A 16,030-nucleotide genomic window follows, 5' to 3' on the forward strand; every position below is an offset into this window, starting at 1 on the left:
GGGAAAGATTTCCGGTGAAAGATACCGCCTCTCCGTTTCCCTATTTCCTGCCCATCTAGGAATCTCGCTGTTGATCTCACTGCTGATTGTAACCCTTGCAGAGCCAAGCCCCTTCTTGTGCTTCCCTCCCAGGAGGCCAAAGGAAATAATCTCCTGTTTGTTTTCTAAGCTTGATTATCAACACAAAAAGGAAGCTGATGTCCCTGAACAAGCTGGTCGTGACAGGAGGATCAAAACAAGCTTAAACCTTCGAAGTGTCTGGGAAAAGCCAGCAGTGCCATCCTATTGGGGTCTACTCAGATGTGAGACCCTTGGAACTCAATAGGGCTTACTCCCAGGTAAGTGCATCTAAGATGGCAGCAGAAGCTCTTACGAGAAACGGACAAGATCAGCTGCCCCTCTGCTTGGTACAAAAAAGTGTTGTGTAAGGGGAAAATAACGTGTATTTGTGTGCATAAAATAAAAATAAAGCTTTTAAAAATTTAAACAGTGTCCATTTAAGCAGTCCTAAAATGAAGGAATAAGGTCCAAGAATTCAGAAAATACGGAAAAGTTAGAAAATCAGATTGTTACAGCTGATCATTCAAGAGAGATTGAGTAGAAAAAGCAAGTAGGAGCATGTGGTGATAGCACCATGACCTGGTGGGTGGGCTGGAGGCAGAGGAGAAGCCTGGGACTGGCATGCAGACCCCGTCGGACAGGACTTCTGGCTTTGAGCAGTGCCACGTCTGTGCCCAGCAGGGCGGCCAGTCATTTGTGCCCACCACCACCGACACAGGAGTAGCAGAAGGGAGGTGTGTAGGTTTGCAGAGTGTGGCCAGGGCTAAGGACAAATGCAATGAAACGGGTGGCAGCAGCCATATCCCCTTCGGTCCACTGAGCCCACCACCGGCTACCAGTTCTGGGGATCTGAGCTCACAGCTTTCCGTTTCTCTCTCTCTCTCTCTCTCTCTCTTCTCTCTCTCTTTGGAAGTAATGCTGCACATCTAACTCAACCCTAAAACACACACACAATTCACTTCCTAGGCCACAGATTTGCCAAAATCCTGAAGTGGCTCTCTTCCTAAGCCACTCCACCAGACTGAGAAAGGCTCATTTTTGGTTCATTTCCAGAAATTCTAAGTGCTGGGAAAGAACCAAAACATTGGAAATGCTACCTACACTGAAATTAATAGATGTCCCTGCAAAAATGGGGTTCTCGATTTAGCCCAATCTATACTTAGAAATGCCCTAAAGCTATTCACAGTGAAAAATTTAGTTTAGGAAAAAGAAAACATCTTTTTAATAATAAAAAGGTAAAAATATTCTGCTGAGGTAGAAAACTTTTAAGTGCTGTGTACTCGGAATTAATTATTTTATGCAATGTAAGATTTTGTCTGACATTCAATGACTTCTCGCTTGTGTGGGTCCTCTGATAAGTACAAGGTTTGCATGCTGAGTGAAGTGTTTTCCACACTCCAGACATTTAAATAGCTTCTCCCCCCGAATGAAGTCTTTCGTGAATACATAGTAGGAACGTATCTCTGTCTCAAGCATTCAGATGCTTAGTCACCTGGGTGGATCCTGAGGTGTTTAGGAGGGTCTCCAGACAGACTGAAATGCTCTGAAGGTACATAGATGGTTTCTCCCCTTGGTCAACTTTTCCATGGCAGTCATCTGCTGATTTATGGGCAAAGGTTTTCCCAGATGGAAAAGCTCAGTATTTTAGCTCTGGAGAAGGTGGTCCCTCCACCCCAGTCCCATTTCCTGCCTTGGTATCTGCATGTCTGTTACCAGCATTTACAGTGGTGCCCCGCATAGCGATGATAATCCGTTCCGGATAAATCGTCGCTATCTGGAAATGTTGCTATCCGGGGCAAAAAAAAACCCCATAGGAACGCATTGAAAGCCCATCAATGCGTTCCTATGGGGGATAAACTCACCACTAAGCGGAAATCCTCCATCCGGCCGCCATTTTCGCCGCCTCGGTAAGCGAGGAAACCGCACAAAAACACTGCGGGTGTTTTCTTCTGGCAGCCATTTTGGAACCACCTATCAGCTGTTTTAAAACATCGCAATGTGAAGATCGGTAAGCGAAACGCTTACCGATCATCACAATGTGATGTTTTCCCTATTTAAAACATCACAATGCGATCGCTTTTGTGATTGCAAAATCTGCATCGCTATGCGGATTCATCGTTAAATGGGGCGCTCGTTATGTGATGCACCACTGTATTTCGTTTTGATTTTTTGTTTGGTGATGTATGCAGAAAACTCCTACAACATTCATTAACCATTCCGGTCCTAAGAACCTAGATATTTTCAGTAGTTTCTGAAAGCATAGCTTGGTTATTCTCTTGCAACACAGTCCAGTGGTGCCTACAAGCTTACCAAATGTCACCTTCATGTGTCATTCATCTGCCTCAACAAATGCACACCACTGTCTCATGGAAAAATGAAGCCTTCAGATTTTTGAACGTGTTAGTTCTCTCGCCTTAAGAAGATGCAACTGAGGAGCAGCTGCAAAGGCAGATCCTGAAACTTCATCCTAAAATTCAAGTTGTGAAACTTCCTGCCCGTAGTGTCGTCTTATGGCTGGGATGCTAAGCATCTTGTCCGAGAAAGGAGAGCCCAACTGGCCACCGGGATTACCGGGGAGCTGGTGGCAATGAAACAAGCAGGATGGAGACTAGAGCGACATGGTACGCCTGCTTCCACCTAGATCTACTCGGATCACCCGCACAAGCCAGGAGGTGAGGCTGAGGAGCCTAACGACAAGGGAGGCCCGGAAAGAAAGGACATGAAACCGGCCCTTCTCGGCGGTGGCTCCTCGCCTCTGGAACAATCTCCCTCCTGAGATCCATGTGGCCCCCACTTTGGACACTTTTAAAAGTCAATTTAAAACATGGCTATACATTCTGGCCTTCCCTCCAGTAAATATCTGACTTTTCTGTTTATTCTCTCCTTATGTATTTTCTATTTTATTGTTGTATTCTGTTTATTACAATATGATTTATGTAATTGTTTGTGGGTTTTTTGTATTATTTCACTGTTTTTGCTATATTGGAAGTCGCCTAGAGTGGTCTTTTAGACCAGATGGGCAGGGTATAAATAAATAAATAAATAAATAAATAAATAAATAAATAAATAAATAAATAAACAAACAAACTAACTAACTAACTAACTAACTAACTAACTAACTAACTAACTAACTAACTAACTAACTAACTAACTAACTAACTAACTAACTAACTAACTCGGTGAATCCGACCAAACACCGGTCAGGGCCCATGGGAATGCTTATTCCATGACAAGGGTGGTGGACAAGAAGTCATTCTTCTTGGCCACCATTGCATCTCCATAGAGTTTATCCAGGAGATCTGTTTCAAGTGGTCAAAAGCCTATTACATCGTGGCCCAAAGGAAGACCACGCGGCCACTCATGCTGAAGGACTTGCGCAATAGCATAGGCATCCTTCAGTCTCAAGAGACCATGGTAACATGCTCTGAATTGAGGAGTGTCCTCTCCAGAGCATGAAGCCTGGGTAAAGTAATATGGAGGATAGGCTATTACCCAAGCAGCAAATCCCCCCTCTCCATGTTGCTGAAAAGGTCCAATGGAAAGGCAAGAGCCAATACAACTGGTTCCAGCAATGTCGCAGGAGTTGCGCAATACTTTGCAGGCAAAATTGCTCAGATTTGTTCTGACTTGGATGTTCTTGTTGAGACAGGTCCTGTTCACGTCAATAGGAGTCCTGCTTGCCCATCGTGGATGGACGAATGTCAGAATGTTTCTACAGCATGGTGATGTAGACAGGACCCTCGGAGAGGTGAAGGCTCCCACATATCTGCTGGACCCCTTGCCCTTCCTGGCTGATGAAAACCAGGAAGGGCACTATCCACTTCAGGCCTGGTTATGAGGTGGAGATTAATTTGGTCGCCTTGGTGGACGACCTACATGGGGAACCGGACAGGGGATCTGTGGCCCCGGTGGGTTTGGTGGTCAACTCCAGCTTTCGGCATCGCCGGCCACCGTCTCCTTCTGGCCTGTCTCTCTGGGATGGGCCTCGGAGGCACCACTTTATGGCGGCTCCCGGCCTTCCTGGAGGAGAAAACTCAGAAGGTGAAGCTTCTTGGAAGATTTTGCTAGGGATCCAAGGCAGACCCGGGACCAAATGCAAAAAAAAAGAGGAATTGCTTGCCTGCAAGTTTAGCATCTCATGGTCACCTCAGGATGTGACACCGCAGGGTTAAAAAAAATCAGGATTAAATAGGATGGCTCCACCTTCCCTGCAGGAGGAGCTGCGAAGGCTTTAGCCTCGCCTGCTGCCGCCACCGCTTTCTTCCATGATGATGATGGTGATGATGATCGGGAACAAAGATAATCCTATTAATGAAAGCTGCAGAATCTGTTTCGACAGGTAAGACTCCCGTTGTCTTTTGCTGGGAGGAGGAGAAAGATGGTGGGGAGGACGCAGGGAAGGAGCGCCACGTGTGAAGGCGGCCTCGCGGTTCTTTCCCCGTGTCTTCCGGGAGCCGAACCCGCATTTGGGAGAGTCCTACCCCGGCTGGGACTGGACCCTCCCCGGGAGATTTTGGGGGTCGTGGTGGTGGAAGCGAAGGAGGGCGGCCCCCAAAACCGTGTGTGTGTGGGGGGGAAGGCTCTTACAGCTTCCAATGGGCAGAGAAAAGGTGCCTTTTCGGACTACAGTACCCACATTCCCCCAGCTAGGGCGGCCTAAAGTGCAAGGCAAGGAGGAAAAGAAAAGGAACACAAGGTCCCTCGGAACGGGGGCGGACAGAGCTTGGGACTGGACTACAGTTCCCAGAATCCAACAACAACAACAACAACCCTGGAGGATTCCGGGACTTGTAGTCCAAACCCGGGACAACCCCCCCCCCCGAACTGCAAACAAAGGACACTGACTAGACGGAGTAGTTTTCGCAGGAAAAGAAACGTGCTTCATGCTTCTTCTCAATGTAAGCCAGGAAAGGGAGAGGTGGTGTTGGCTGGGGATGCTGGGTTTTGTAGTCTAAAAAAAAGGAGGAACCTTTCCAAGTGCTGGGCAGAAGTGGGAGGGCAATACCTCCCAGAGCTGATTCCCCCCCCCCCGCTCGACACTTCCACTTGCAGGATTGATGCCCCCTTTTCTTGCTTTTGACTTGGGGGGGAGGCACCAGCTGGTTGGCAAAAGGTGTCTCCCCCTCCCTTTATCTATAGATGAGGGGGCTGGGTATATTTATTTATTACTTATTTATTTTAAAATCTTTTTTAACCTGGCCTGCTCTTAAGAAAAGGAAATGGCACACTTAACTTTGAATTTATATTATTGGGGGGGGGGCGGGTTCTCCTTCAAATAAACAACACAAAAGACATTTTTACTTGCACGAAAGACTCGTGAAATTATTCTCAGACCTTGGCGGCTCCCCGACTTTCCACTGCACACTGCTGAAATGCCGCAGAATTAAAAAAAAATATGTTTTCTAATCATGTGTGCCCATTGCTATTGCATAGTATTGTTTGATTATCTGTTTTTATATATTGCACTGTACTGTACTGTTCAATGTTGTTTGTATGCTTATGTTGTGAACCGCCCAGAGAGTGCTTTGCTTAAGGGGTGGTATAGAAGTTAAAATATGGATTGATTAATTGATTTAAAATATTTTTATCCTGCCTTTCTCCTTAAAAGGATCCCAGGTGGTTTATATCATTGAAAAGGCAATGTTTAAATACTGTACTAGAAACAATAAGTATACAAATATTAAAAATAACTAAAGTGCAAAAAACGGTCTGAAACTCAACATCAAAAAAACTAAGATCATGGCCACTGGTCCCATCACCTCCTGGGAAATAGAAGGGGAAGATATGGAGGCAGTGTCAAATTTTATCTTCCTGGGCTCCATGATCACTGCAGATGGAGACAGCAGCCCTGAAATTAAAAGGCGCCTTCTTCTTGGGAGGAAAGCGATGACAAATCTGGACAGCATCTTGAAAAGCAGAGACATCACCTTGCCAACAAAAGTCCGAATAGTCAAAGCTATGGTTTTTCCTGTCGTGATGTATGGAAGTGAGAGCTGGACCATAAAGAAAGCAGACCGCCGAAGAATTGATGCCTTTGAATTGTGGTGCTGGAGGAGGCTCTTGAGAATCCCCTGGATTGCAAGGAGAACAAACCTATCAATTCTAAAGGAAATCAACCCTGAGTGCTCACTGGAAGGACAGATCCTGAAGCTGAGGCTCCAGTACTTTGGCCATCTCATGAGAAGAAAAGAGTCCTTGGAAAAAACCTTGATGTTAGGAAGGTGTGACGGCAAGAGGAGAAGGGGACGACCGAGGATGAGATGGCTGGACAGTGTCTGCGAAGCAACCAACATGAATTTGACACAACTCCGGGAGGCAGTGGAAGACAGGAGGTCCTGGCGTGCTCTGGTCCATGGGGTCACGAAGAGTCGGACACGACTAAACGACTAAACACACAAAGTGTATTCAATTAGAAATGGTAAATAAAATTAATACTAAAAACACATTTAAAAGCAACAGAGCACAATAATCTATTTAAAATTAAAATAGTTCTATACATTTTTAAATTTTTAAAAAATATATTAATAAAAAATTAAAGGCCCATGATTAAAAGCACAATTATTAAAATCATATGGCAATAAATTATACAAGTATAAAGAAGAATTAATAATATTTGGTTAAATATTTTAGGTAGAAAAGCATTGCTAAAAACAGATATAGAAGCCACAAAATATAAACCATCCTGTGTATTTTCTGCTGGACTAGGCTACTATCTAGCACGCAATTTGTAATTAAAGAGAGAGAGAGAGAGAGAGAGACCAGAAATAGTCATGTAGCACTCATAAGACTAACTAGTTTTTTAAATTTTTCATAAACATTTCTTTTGTGCACCTAAAAAGAGTACTTATTCAGATGAATGGTCACCTCTCTAGGGTTGGAATATAAAACTATTGGCAGTTTAAAACCATCGGAAACACTTCTAAACTGCCCATGGTTCTCCAGCACTATAAAAATAAATCAACCATTTCACTCAAGTATTTATTCATTTATTTATTTTATTTATATCCCGCCTATCTGGTCGGGTTAGGACCACTCTAGGCAGCTAACAACATAAAATAAACAATAAATATACTGTATATAAAACAAATTTATACATAGTGAAAACGTAAAACATTTGCACAGAAAAGGAGCAGATGATAGAAAGGAAAAAGAGAAGGACATCAAGAATTGTCTGGAGGGAAGGCTTGCCGAAACATCCATGTTTTTAATTGATTTTTAAAGATACCCAGCGAGGGAGCCACACGAATCTCAGGAGGCAAGTTGTTCCAGAGGTGAGGAGCCACCGCCGAGAAGGCCCGATTTCTTGTCTTTTCCTTCCGGGCCTCCCTCGGCATTAGGCTCCTCAGCCTCACCTCCTGGCTCGCACGAGTGACACGGGTAGATCTTGGCGGGAGAAGGCGTTCCGCCAAGTATCGAGGCCCTAAACCGTATTTATTAGTTGGATAAAACTCCCTTATCAGGGGAAACCCTTTTCTGTGCAGAAGGCAGGGAAACTGCTCACTGAATGAAATTAATTTGACACCATCCTGGTGAATGAGCCCAATTGCATCATCCCACACTCACAGCAAAAAAAAACTTTTTAAAGTTTTTTCAGAGCAGGCAATATGAGTGGGTGGGTGTGTCTGTGGGGGGGATGGGGCCTCAAGTCATGGGAAATGCTGTCAACTCAGACTTAACTTGGACTTGACTTGTGTTTTCCCCCCAGTGATTAGGTCTTGTCTTTATTTATTTTATTTATTTAATTTATATGCCGCTCACACTACCCAAAGGTCTCTGGGCAGCTTAGAACAGAACGGCACTGGGAAAATCATTCAGGCTCCCTCTTTCCTTTGTTCCTCTCACAGGTAATCCAAGGATGCCCAGAGGATCTTCTCTTCTTGGGATCAAACCAAAACCGGTTGTGATGGAGGCAGTGAAGAAGGTGAGGGACCACCGGAGGGAAGGATGCCTAAGGGAGGGGACACAACCTCCCTTTCTGCCTCTCGCGATGGGATGCAGAGGAATCTCTCCGCTGTCACTTCTACCCTTTGCCATTGATCAGAGCTTCCCGGGAGGAATGTTTGGGGGTCTTGTTTCCGGTTTAATCCTGTAAATGCTCGTAATTCCCACTACGATCCTCCAGATCCAGATCCTCCTCCGTTTAGCAAGGAGAATGCTTTTGTCTCTCTTGACCTACAAGGGGCAGGACCTCTCTAGAAATAATGTGGAAGAAGCAGCTGGGGTTCATTGATTTTTTAAAAAAATTATGTTACAAGGAACAGTCTCCCAACTTTGCAAAAGATTTGAATCCTGATGGAAGGAGAGAAGAATCCCAGTTTTCCAGTGGATGGCGGAACACGGAGGGGAGGGGTGGGGGTGAGCGATGCCTGACGAGAAATCTCTTTTAGACAGTAATTAGAAATCACAAAAAAATTTAAGGTAGATTTCTGGAGGGATTATTCGTTGCTAATCATTATTTCTAAAAATACTATTTCCTGCTGGTGACTCCAGTTTTTCTGAGGGACGGAGAATTGCCTATGTTGGTTTGGGCTGGTTAGTTTGTTAGTTTCTTTCTTTCTTTTGCATGAAATAGTAAAGCAAAACAAAGCAAAGTGTGCTGCTTATATTTTGCCCCAAAGCGCTCTTTGGGAAATTGACAGTTTATTTGTGCAGGACACCCGTTGTGATACCCGGCGCGCACACTGCTAGCTGAGTAATCCGTTTCCTGACCTCAGAAGGAGGGAAGGCTGAGCCAGCAACCTGAGCCTGTAAAGATTGAACTCGGGTTGCGAGCAGAGTCTTCACTGCAGCACTGCCGTTCGCCCACCGTGCCACAAGTCTAATTATTGTCATCCTCCCCACCTCCAGGTCCGAGTTTCTTTTGAGGAGGTGGCTGTTTGTTTCACCCAGGAGGAATGGGCTCTGCTGGATCGGGGCCAGAGGGTCCTCTACCAGGAAGTCATGCAGGAAAACTACAGGAACGTGGCTTCTCTGGGTAAAGCATCTTCTTTCCCGTTTGGTTAATTGGCTTAGCTGAGTGCGCGGCTTCATCTAAATCAGGGGTGGGCAAAGCTTGGCCCTCCAGATGTGGCCAGATGTCAGCTCCCAGCTAGCTAGGGGTGAGGAATGTTGAATGTCTGGAAATTTGTATTTGGTTTTTAATACGTACGTACGTACGTACGTACGTACGTACGTACGTACATACATACATACATACATACATACATACATACATACATACATACATACATACATACATACATACATACATACATACATACATACATACATACATACATACATACATACATACATACATACTTCTTAAAGGACCAATCAAATAAATTTTTTTGTCTTTCCTGTAGGTTCCTTCTTTTTTCAATCTTTTTTCCTAACCCTTCTCCCTTTTTATCCAAGCAACGCTACTCATTTCTCCATGTTCTCTTCCCCAATTTGATTTGTTCTGCTACAAGGTGCAGGCAGAAGAATATTATGGTTAGAAATGGAACAGCATTGCATGTAAAAAGTACGCTGAAGTGCTGGTTGAGGTGAAGGATAGCTTTCCAGCGGAGGCCATACCTCTTCCCCTGTCTCTGGTCTTTTCTGAGGAACTGCTTAGATTGCTACTCTCATGCTCACTTTCTTCCTTCTATACCACCAATGTTTTGGTTTGTCTGTTTCAGAGAGAGGTAATCACACAGAAAGCAGACCTAAACAGTATGAATAGCAGGCAGTCCTAATGTTTATAAGCAAATATGTCAGGGGGACGTCGCCATCTTTGGCCAGGTTGACTTCTTTGTCCATCCTGGCCAAGCCTTGTCATGCTAGGAGTTTTTCTTCTATCCAGATATATGTTGGGAGCGGAAGCCCTGGCTGGGATTCCTGGAGCAGCACTATGTGAAGAGACTCCAGGCTTCCTATGCTTTTTCCTTTTGTTTTGAGGTAAAAGGAAGGTATTTAGGCTTTTGTCTCTTTTCGTTTTGTTCTTTGAAGAAGGGCCTCTGAGGTCTCACTCTAACCTCTTCCCTTGGTTGGAAGAAGGAGAAGGAGAAGAAGAGACATTTGATCAGGAGAGATGGGCAGGTGGGTGTTTGGATCCTGCTGGATTCTTTTTGTTGTGTGTGTGTGTGAGTGCGTGCGTGCGTGCGTGTGTGTGTGTGTGTGTGTGTGTGTGTAGAGTTCCCGTAACCCTGTTTCATCTAACACAACTCCACTTGGTTGCCACCCTCAGTCATCTCTAGAGAGTTGCCTACTGAATTGATGCCTTTCTGTATTGTTGGGGTGGGGGTGGTTTTAGTTTTAAAATGTATTAGAGGGCACGGGGCCACCCCAAGGTCCATCTTTGAACTAAAGGATGTCTTGGGCTCCCTTTCAGAGGAATGGGGGCGGCGTCATCTGTATTAAAACACTTATTCCAAAGCTGTGTTTGCATCCTTAGATAGCTTTAGATTTCTCTTCAGACCGCTGCCCCTTCCCCTCCCCTTCTGGAGTATTCCCATTAGAAGCTTTATTGGTCCTGAGACCGCAAACTAACTTACTTACTTACTTACTTACTTACTTACTTACTTACTTACTTACTTACTTACTTACTTACTTACTTACTTACTTACTTACTTACTTACTTACTTACTTACTTACTTACTTACTTACTTACAGTACTTACCTACCTACCTACCTACCTTAGAGGCAGGTATTGGGGTGGGGGTTCCTTCCAGGCTCATCTTTTCCCACCACTCCCTCCACCTCCCAACTCCCCCAAGCTGCTACTTGCTGGTTTTGTCTTCGGAGCTGGCGAAGAGGGGAAGACTTGCCTGGAGATTACGAGTAATCGCTCTCTCTTCATCTCTCTCTTTCTTGAAGTAGGGCCCCCGATTCCTCAACCCCACAGCATCTCTGGGTCGAAACAAGGGAGAGAAGAAGAAGAGAATGTGGAATTTGTCCATGAGACGTTGACAGGTGAGTTCTTGGATTTGCAGTGGGAGACTATTTTGCCTGGTTCTCCTCGTGAGACATTCAGTTTCCATAGCCCTGTGTCCCCCCCCCCCCCGCCCGGCTAACACATATACTATAATTAGACCATTGTTGTGTGTCCTGCACTCTGGGATGACTAACTTCCAATTATTTCCAATGTTCTATCTTGTTTCCCCTCAGTCTTCTTTTCTCAAGGCTAAACATGCCCAGCTCTTTCCGTTTTGACTCCTAGGGCTTCATTTCCTTTTCCTCGATCACCCTTCTTGCTCTCTGCTGAACTTGCTCCAGTTTCTTGGCATCCTTCTTGAAGTGAAGTGTCGAGAACTGGACACAGTACTCTAGATGTGACCTAACTAGTGCCAAATAGAGGCCAAATTATTCACAATGTCTCCTTTCTTTTCGCCATTTGTGTGGTGGTGGTGTGTCTTAGTTTGAGAAGCTAGAGCCCTAGACGAGCAACTTTTAGGATTCAAAGCTGCTGACAAACAGAAAGACCATCGTGTCAAACATGGGCAAATGCATATGTGATGATCTACTTCTTTATTTTATTTCTTAAACTATTTTTTACCCTGCCTTTCTCCGGAGGTGGCTTTCATAATTAAAAGACAATGCTTAAAAGCTAAAAACAGTAAGTATACAAATACTAAAAAGGATCAAACAAATACCTCATGAAAAACAGTAAGCAAAATACATTAAAAGCAGTAAGGCATGACCATCCATTTGCAACCCCACTCAGGCAGCCAGTCACTGAGGGAAAGCCTGCCTGAAGAGAAAGGTCTTTGCCTGTTTCCGGAAAGACAGCAAAGATGGGGCCAGCCTGGCCTCCAGTGGGAGGGAGTTCCAGAGGCTGGGAGCAGCCACAGAGAAAGCCTTCTCCTATGCCCCCTGTGAGGGTGATGGGACCAAAATAAAAGCCTCCCTTCAAGATCTTAAAAGCCCAGACAGGGTCAACAGGGCCCTTTGAGATATATAGTTTCCTTCTTGTAATCCAAGTGTAATACACTCTTAGATGTTTCATCTTCAGTTCCACTGGTCTGGGAATTTTTTTATGCCTTATCGTTGAGAAAGACCTTTTGGTCAAAATGTACTGGATTCCTTTGATGTTTGTCTTTCTTACTACTTCTGGTGTGTTTTGCAGCTTGATCTTTTTTTTTAGCTTGTGTGACATTTTGTTTACCCCTGTGTTTCCCTCAGAGGCCTTTTCAGATCCTTATCCGGGAGAAGGAGAATGATAATAGGGCACACGGATTTTTATTGAAACCTGTTCCTATTTTTCATTGATTTTTTTTTCCAAGTTTCTGTTTCTCCCAAATGTTGTGGTGTTCTTTTCAGGTTGTGGTCAGGATTCATTTCCTACTTAGAGTTTGTATCCTTGAAGGCTGAGTATGGCCCGCATGCTGCATGATACCTGCTCTGATATTTCAACGAGAGACTCAAATGGTTCTGAAGGCAGTGGAGGATGAGACCATGACAGAGGATCTGTGCCGGTCCCCTTGTTGGACACATCCTGCCAGCCACGGGTGGAAGTGACAAAAAAAGGCACAGGACTTATTTCAGATGTAAGAACAACCGAGAGGTTTAGTTTCACCCTCACTGACTAGTGCTCTCCCTTGGTTTGGGATGAATTTGAAATTAATCTCTGATTTCTCATTGGTGGCAAAGTCAGTCTAGCCTCCATTTTATATGGTGTGTTCAAGGAGAGCAAAGTTGTGTAACGTAGCATTCTCTGTACTGTTTTATTGCGTTGGTTCCTTGTTTCGAAATGGCATTTCTTCTTTCCACTCAATTTTGTCAACTTTTTTTCCAGAGAGGATCGTCTGCGGAAGAACAAATGATACAGGACCACGTGAAAAAGTGGTGAAAAACAATAACAACCTTCACAGGAGAGATGATGATGGAGATCAAGATGAAATGAGGGGAAAAGTGGGAGACCAAAGAAGCGAGGAGAGGAATGGCTGTCTGGATGGTGATTTAAGTGAAGGACTGGCTCACCAGACCCTGGTTGATGGCGAGAGAAGGAAGGAGAGGCCTGACTGTGTGAATAGCATCTCTCATACATCGGCAGTGGGTCACCCTCAGAAAAGTCCCGCGGGGGAGAAACCGTTTAAATGTTCAGATTGTGGCCTGAGCTTCAGAAAACAGAGGGAGCTCACCTCCCATCAAAGGATCCACACAGGAGAGAAACCCTTTCAGTGCCAGAAGTGTGGGAAAAGCTTCAGTTATAAAAGTAACCTTATCACCCACGAAAGTATACACACAGGGGAGAAGAGACATAAATGCCCGGAGTGTGGGAAAAGCTTCCGCCAGCGTCAGAGCCTCATCTGCCATCATAGAATCCATACAGGGGAGAAACCCTATATATGCCTAGAGTGTGGAAAGAGTTTCAGAGTGAGTGCACACCTTATTTTACATCAAAGGATTCATACAGGGGAGAAACCCTTCAAATGCCTGGAGTGTGGAAAGACCTTCAGAGGAAATCAGCAGCTCAGATACCACCTAAGAATACATACAGGGGAGAAACCCTTCAAATGCCAAGAGTGTGGGAGGAGCTTCCATTATAGCAAAGCCCTTACCTCCCACCAAAGAATGCACACAGGGGAGAAACCCTATAAATGCCAAGAATGTGGAAAGCGCTTTTATCAGAGTGGGCATCTGATAGCACATCAAAACATACATACAGGCGAAAAACCATTCACTTGTATTGAGTGTGGAAAGAGCTTCAGAAATTCAACACATTTTCACTATCATCAAATAATCCACAAAGGAGAGAAACCATTTAAATGCCTAGAATGTGGGAAGACCTTCAGGCGGAAGGGCACCCTTAATATACATCATAGAGTCCACACTGGAGAGAAGTTGTTTAAGTGCCTGGAGTGTGGAAAAAGCTTCTGCCTGAGTCAAAGCCTCACCTACCATCAAAGGATCCACACTGGGGAGAAGCCATTCACATGCTTAGAGTGCGGAAAGAGCTTCAGTAGACGCTCATACCTTACCTCCCACCAGAGAACCCACACAGGGGAAAAACCATACCCGTGTACAGATTGTGGAAAGAGCTTCAGAGACAGTCAACAACTTAGCCTCCATAAAAAAATCCACAGTGGGGAGAAGCCCTTTAAATGTTCGATATGTGGGAATAGCTTTATTTGTAGCACTTATCTTGTCCGCCATCAAAGGATCCACACAGGGGAGAAACCAAAGAAATGCCTGGAGTGTGGGAAAACGTTCCTTCAGAATATACAACTTACTCTCCATCAAAGGACGCACACAGGGGAGAAACCCTACAAATGCCAAGAGTGTGGAAAGAGTTTCCTTTGCAGCTCGCATCTTACCCTTCACCGAAGGACGCACACAGGGGAGAAACCCTACAAGTGCCAAGAGTGTGGGAAGAGCTTCACAAGGTCAGGGTTTAACTATCATCAGATAATGCACAGAGGAGAAAGGCCGTTTAAATGTTTGGAGTGTGGGAAAAGCTTCAGATTAAGTCAGCAACTTATCTGCCATGAAAGAATCCACACCGGAGAGAAACCCTTTAAATGCCAGGAGTGTGGTAAAAGTTTTCGTCACAACCAAACCCTTACCTCTCACCAAAGCAAACTCTATGAATGCCAGGAGTGTGGGAAAAGGTTCTGTTACAGCCGAAACCTGATCTACCACCAGCGGACGCACACAGGGGAGAAGCTCTTTAAATGCCAGGAGTGCGGGAAGAGCTTCAGCCGCAGGACCCGGCTGACCTCTCACCAAAGAACCCACACAGGGGAGAAGCCCTTTCAATGCCAGGAGTGTGGGAAGAGTTTTGCGCAAAGTTCAAACCTGAGCAGCCACCGAAAGAAAATGCACGCTAGGGAGAAACCCTGAAAATGCCAGTAATGTGGTAGGTGATCCTGTTAGAGCAAAAGCTGACCATCAACAAGTATGAAATACAACGATGTGGGAGAGAGATTTTAAATGCTAAGAGTGGAAAGAAAGAGAAAACACACACTAGGGAGAAGGTATGCAAATAGAATACAGTGGTGCCCCGCATAGCGACGATAATCCGTGCAGCCAAAATCGTCGCTACGCGGATTCATCGTTATGCGAATTTAAAAAGCCCATAGGAATGCATTAAAACCCGTTTAATGTGGTCCTATGGGCAAAAAACTCACCTTTAAGTGAAAATCCTCCATACAGCCGCCATTTTCGCTGCCCGGTAAGCGAATCGGTGCAAAAACACAGCGGGTGGCCATTTTGGCGGCCATTTTGGAACCGCCGATCAGCTGTTGCAAAAACATTGCTATGTGAAAATCGGTAAGCGAAACAGCTTACTGATCATCGCACAGCGATTTTTTCCATTTAAATCATCGCAATGCGATCGCTTTGCGGATTCGTTGTTAAACGGGGCGCCCGTTAAGCGAGGCACCACTGTACAGTGGACCCTCGACTTACAGACGGCTCGACTTACAGACTTTTCGAGTTACAGACTTCTCTGGCTGCAAAATTTAGATTCGACTTGCAGCCAGAGAATCGACTTACAGACCAGAAAAAAACCAAAATGGAATAAAAATAGAATAAAAACCACTGGTTATGGGATTAATCGGTTTTCAGTGCATTGTAGGTCAATGGAGATTCGACTTACAGACTTTTCGACTTGCAGCCACCATTCCAATACGGATTAATTCCTTAAGTAGAGGGTCCACTGTAATTGAATTGGAAGGGGCCTGTTGGGTCATGGAGTCCAACCCCTGGCTCAATGCAGGAATCCATGTAATGCCTTCCATGGGGCAACATTTGGGTCATGGCATAATAGAATAGGCTCGGAGAAGCATCAACTATGCACCTGTAGGAACGCAGTATAAGTGACCTCGTAATTTTGATAATCAAAAGGGCCATCAAATTTGAAATATATGGCGGTTGGCAGAGGAAGGAAACCTTGATATACTGAACGTGGAAAGCTTGAGGTGTTAACTGTTAGAAACAAGTCAAGATTACAACTGCAAGTCTGCTTTTTTTATTTATGAATCTTCCAGCAAAATCAGGATATGTG

At 44.8% G+C, this 16,030-nt stretch overlaps 1 protein-coding gene across 1 annotated transcript in view; it reads left to right on the top strand.

Moving 5' to 3' along the window:
* The first annotated feature begins 69 nt into the window (after positions 1–69).
* Positions 70–16,030, top strand: part of LOC110070546 (uncharacterized) — a 30,807-nt gene continuing 14,846 nt past the window's right edge. The window contains exons 1-7 of the mRNA XM_078387987.1: positions 70–338; positions 4,275–4,399; positions 7,905–7,981; positions 8,908–9,034; positions 10,033–10,122; positions 10,900–10,995; positions 12,818–14,807. Coding sequence (XP_078244113.1) covers positions 4,372–4,399; positions 7,905–7,981; positions 8,908–9,034; positions 10,033–10,122; positions 10,900–10,995; positions 12,818–14,807 — 2,408 coding nt within the window. The 5' untranslated portion in view covers positions 70–338; positions 4,275–4,371. The remainder of the gene's footprint in view (positions 339–4,274; positions 4,400–7,904; positions 7,982–8,907; positions 9,035–10,032; positions 10,123–10,899; positions 10,996–12,817; positions 14,808–16,030) is intronic.

The sequence above is a fragment of the Pogona vitticeps genome, chromosome 2, assembly GCF_051106095.1.
Source record: "Pogona vitticeps strain Pit_001003342236 chromosome 2, PviZW2.1, whole genome shotgun sequence".
In the NCBI taxonomy this organism is placed as follows: domain Eukaryota; kingdom Metazoa; phylum Chordata; class Lepidosauria; order Squamata; family Agamidae; genus Pogona; species Pogona vitticeps.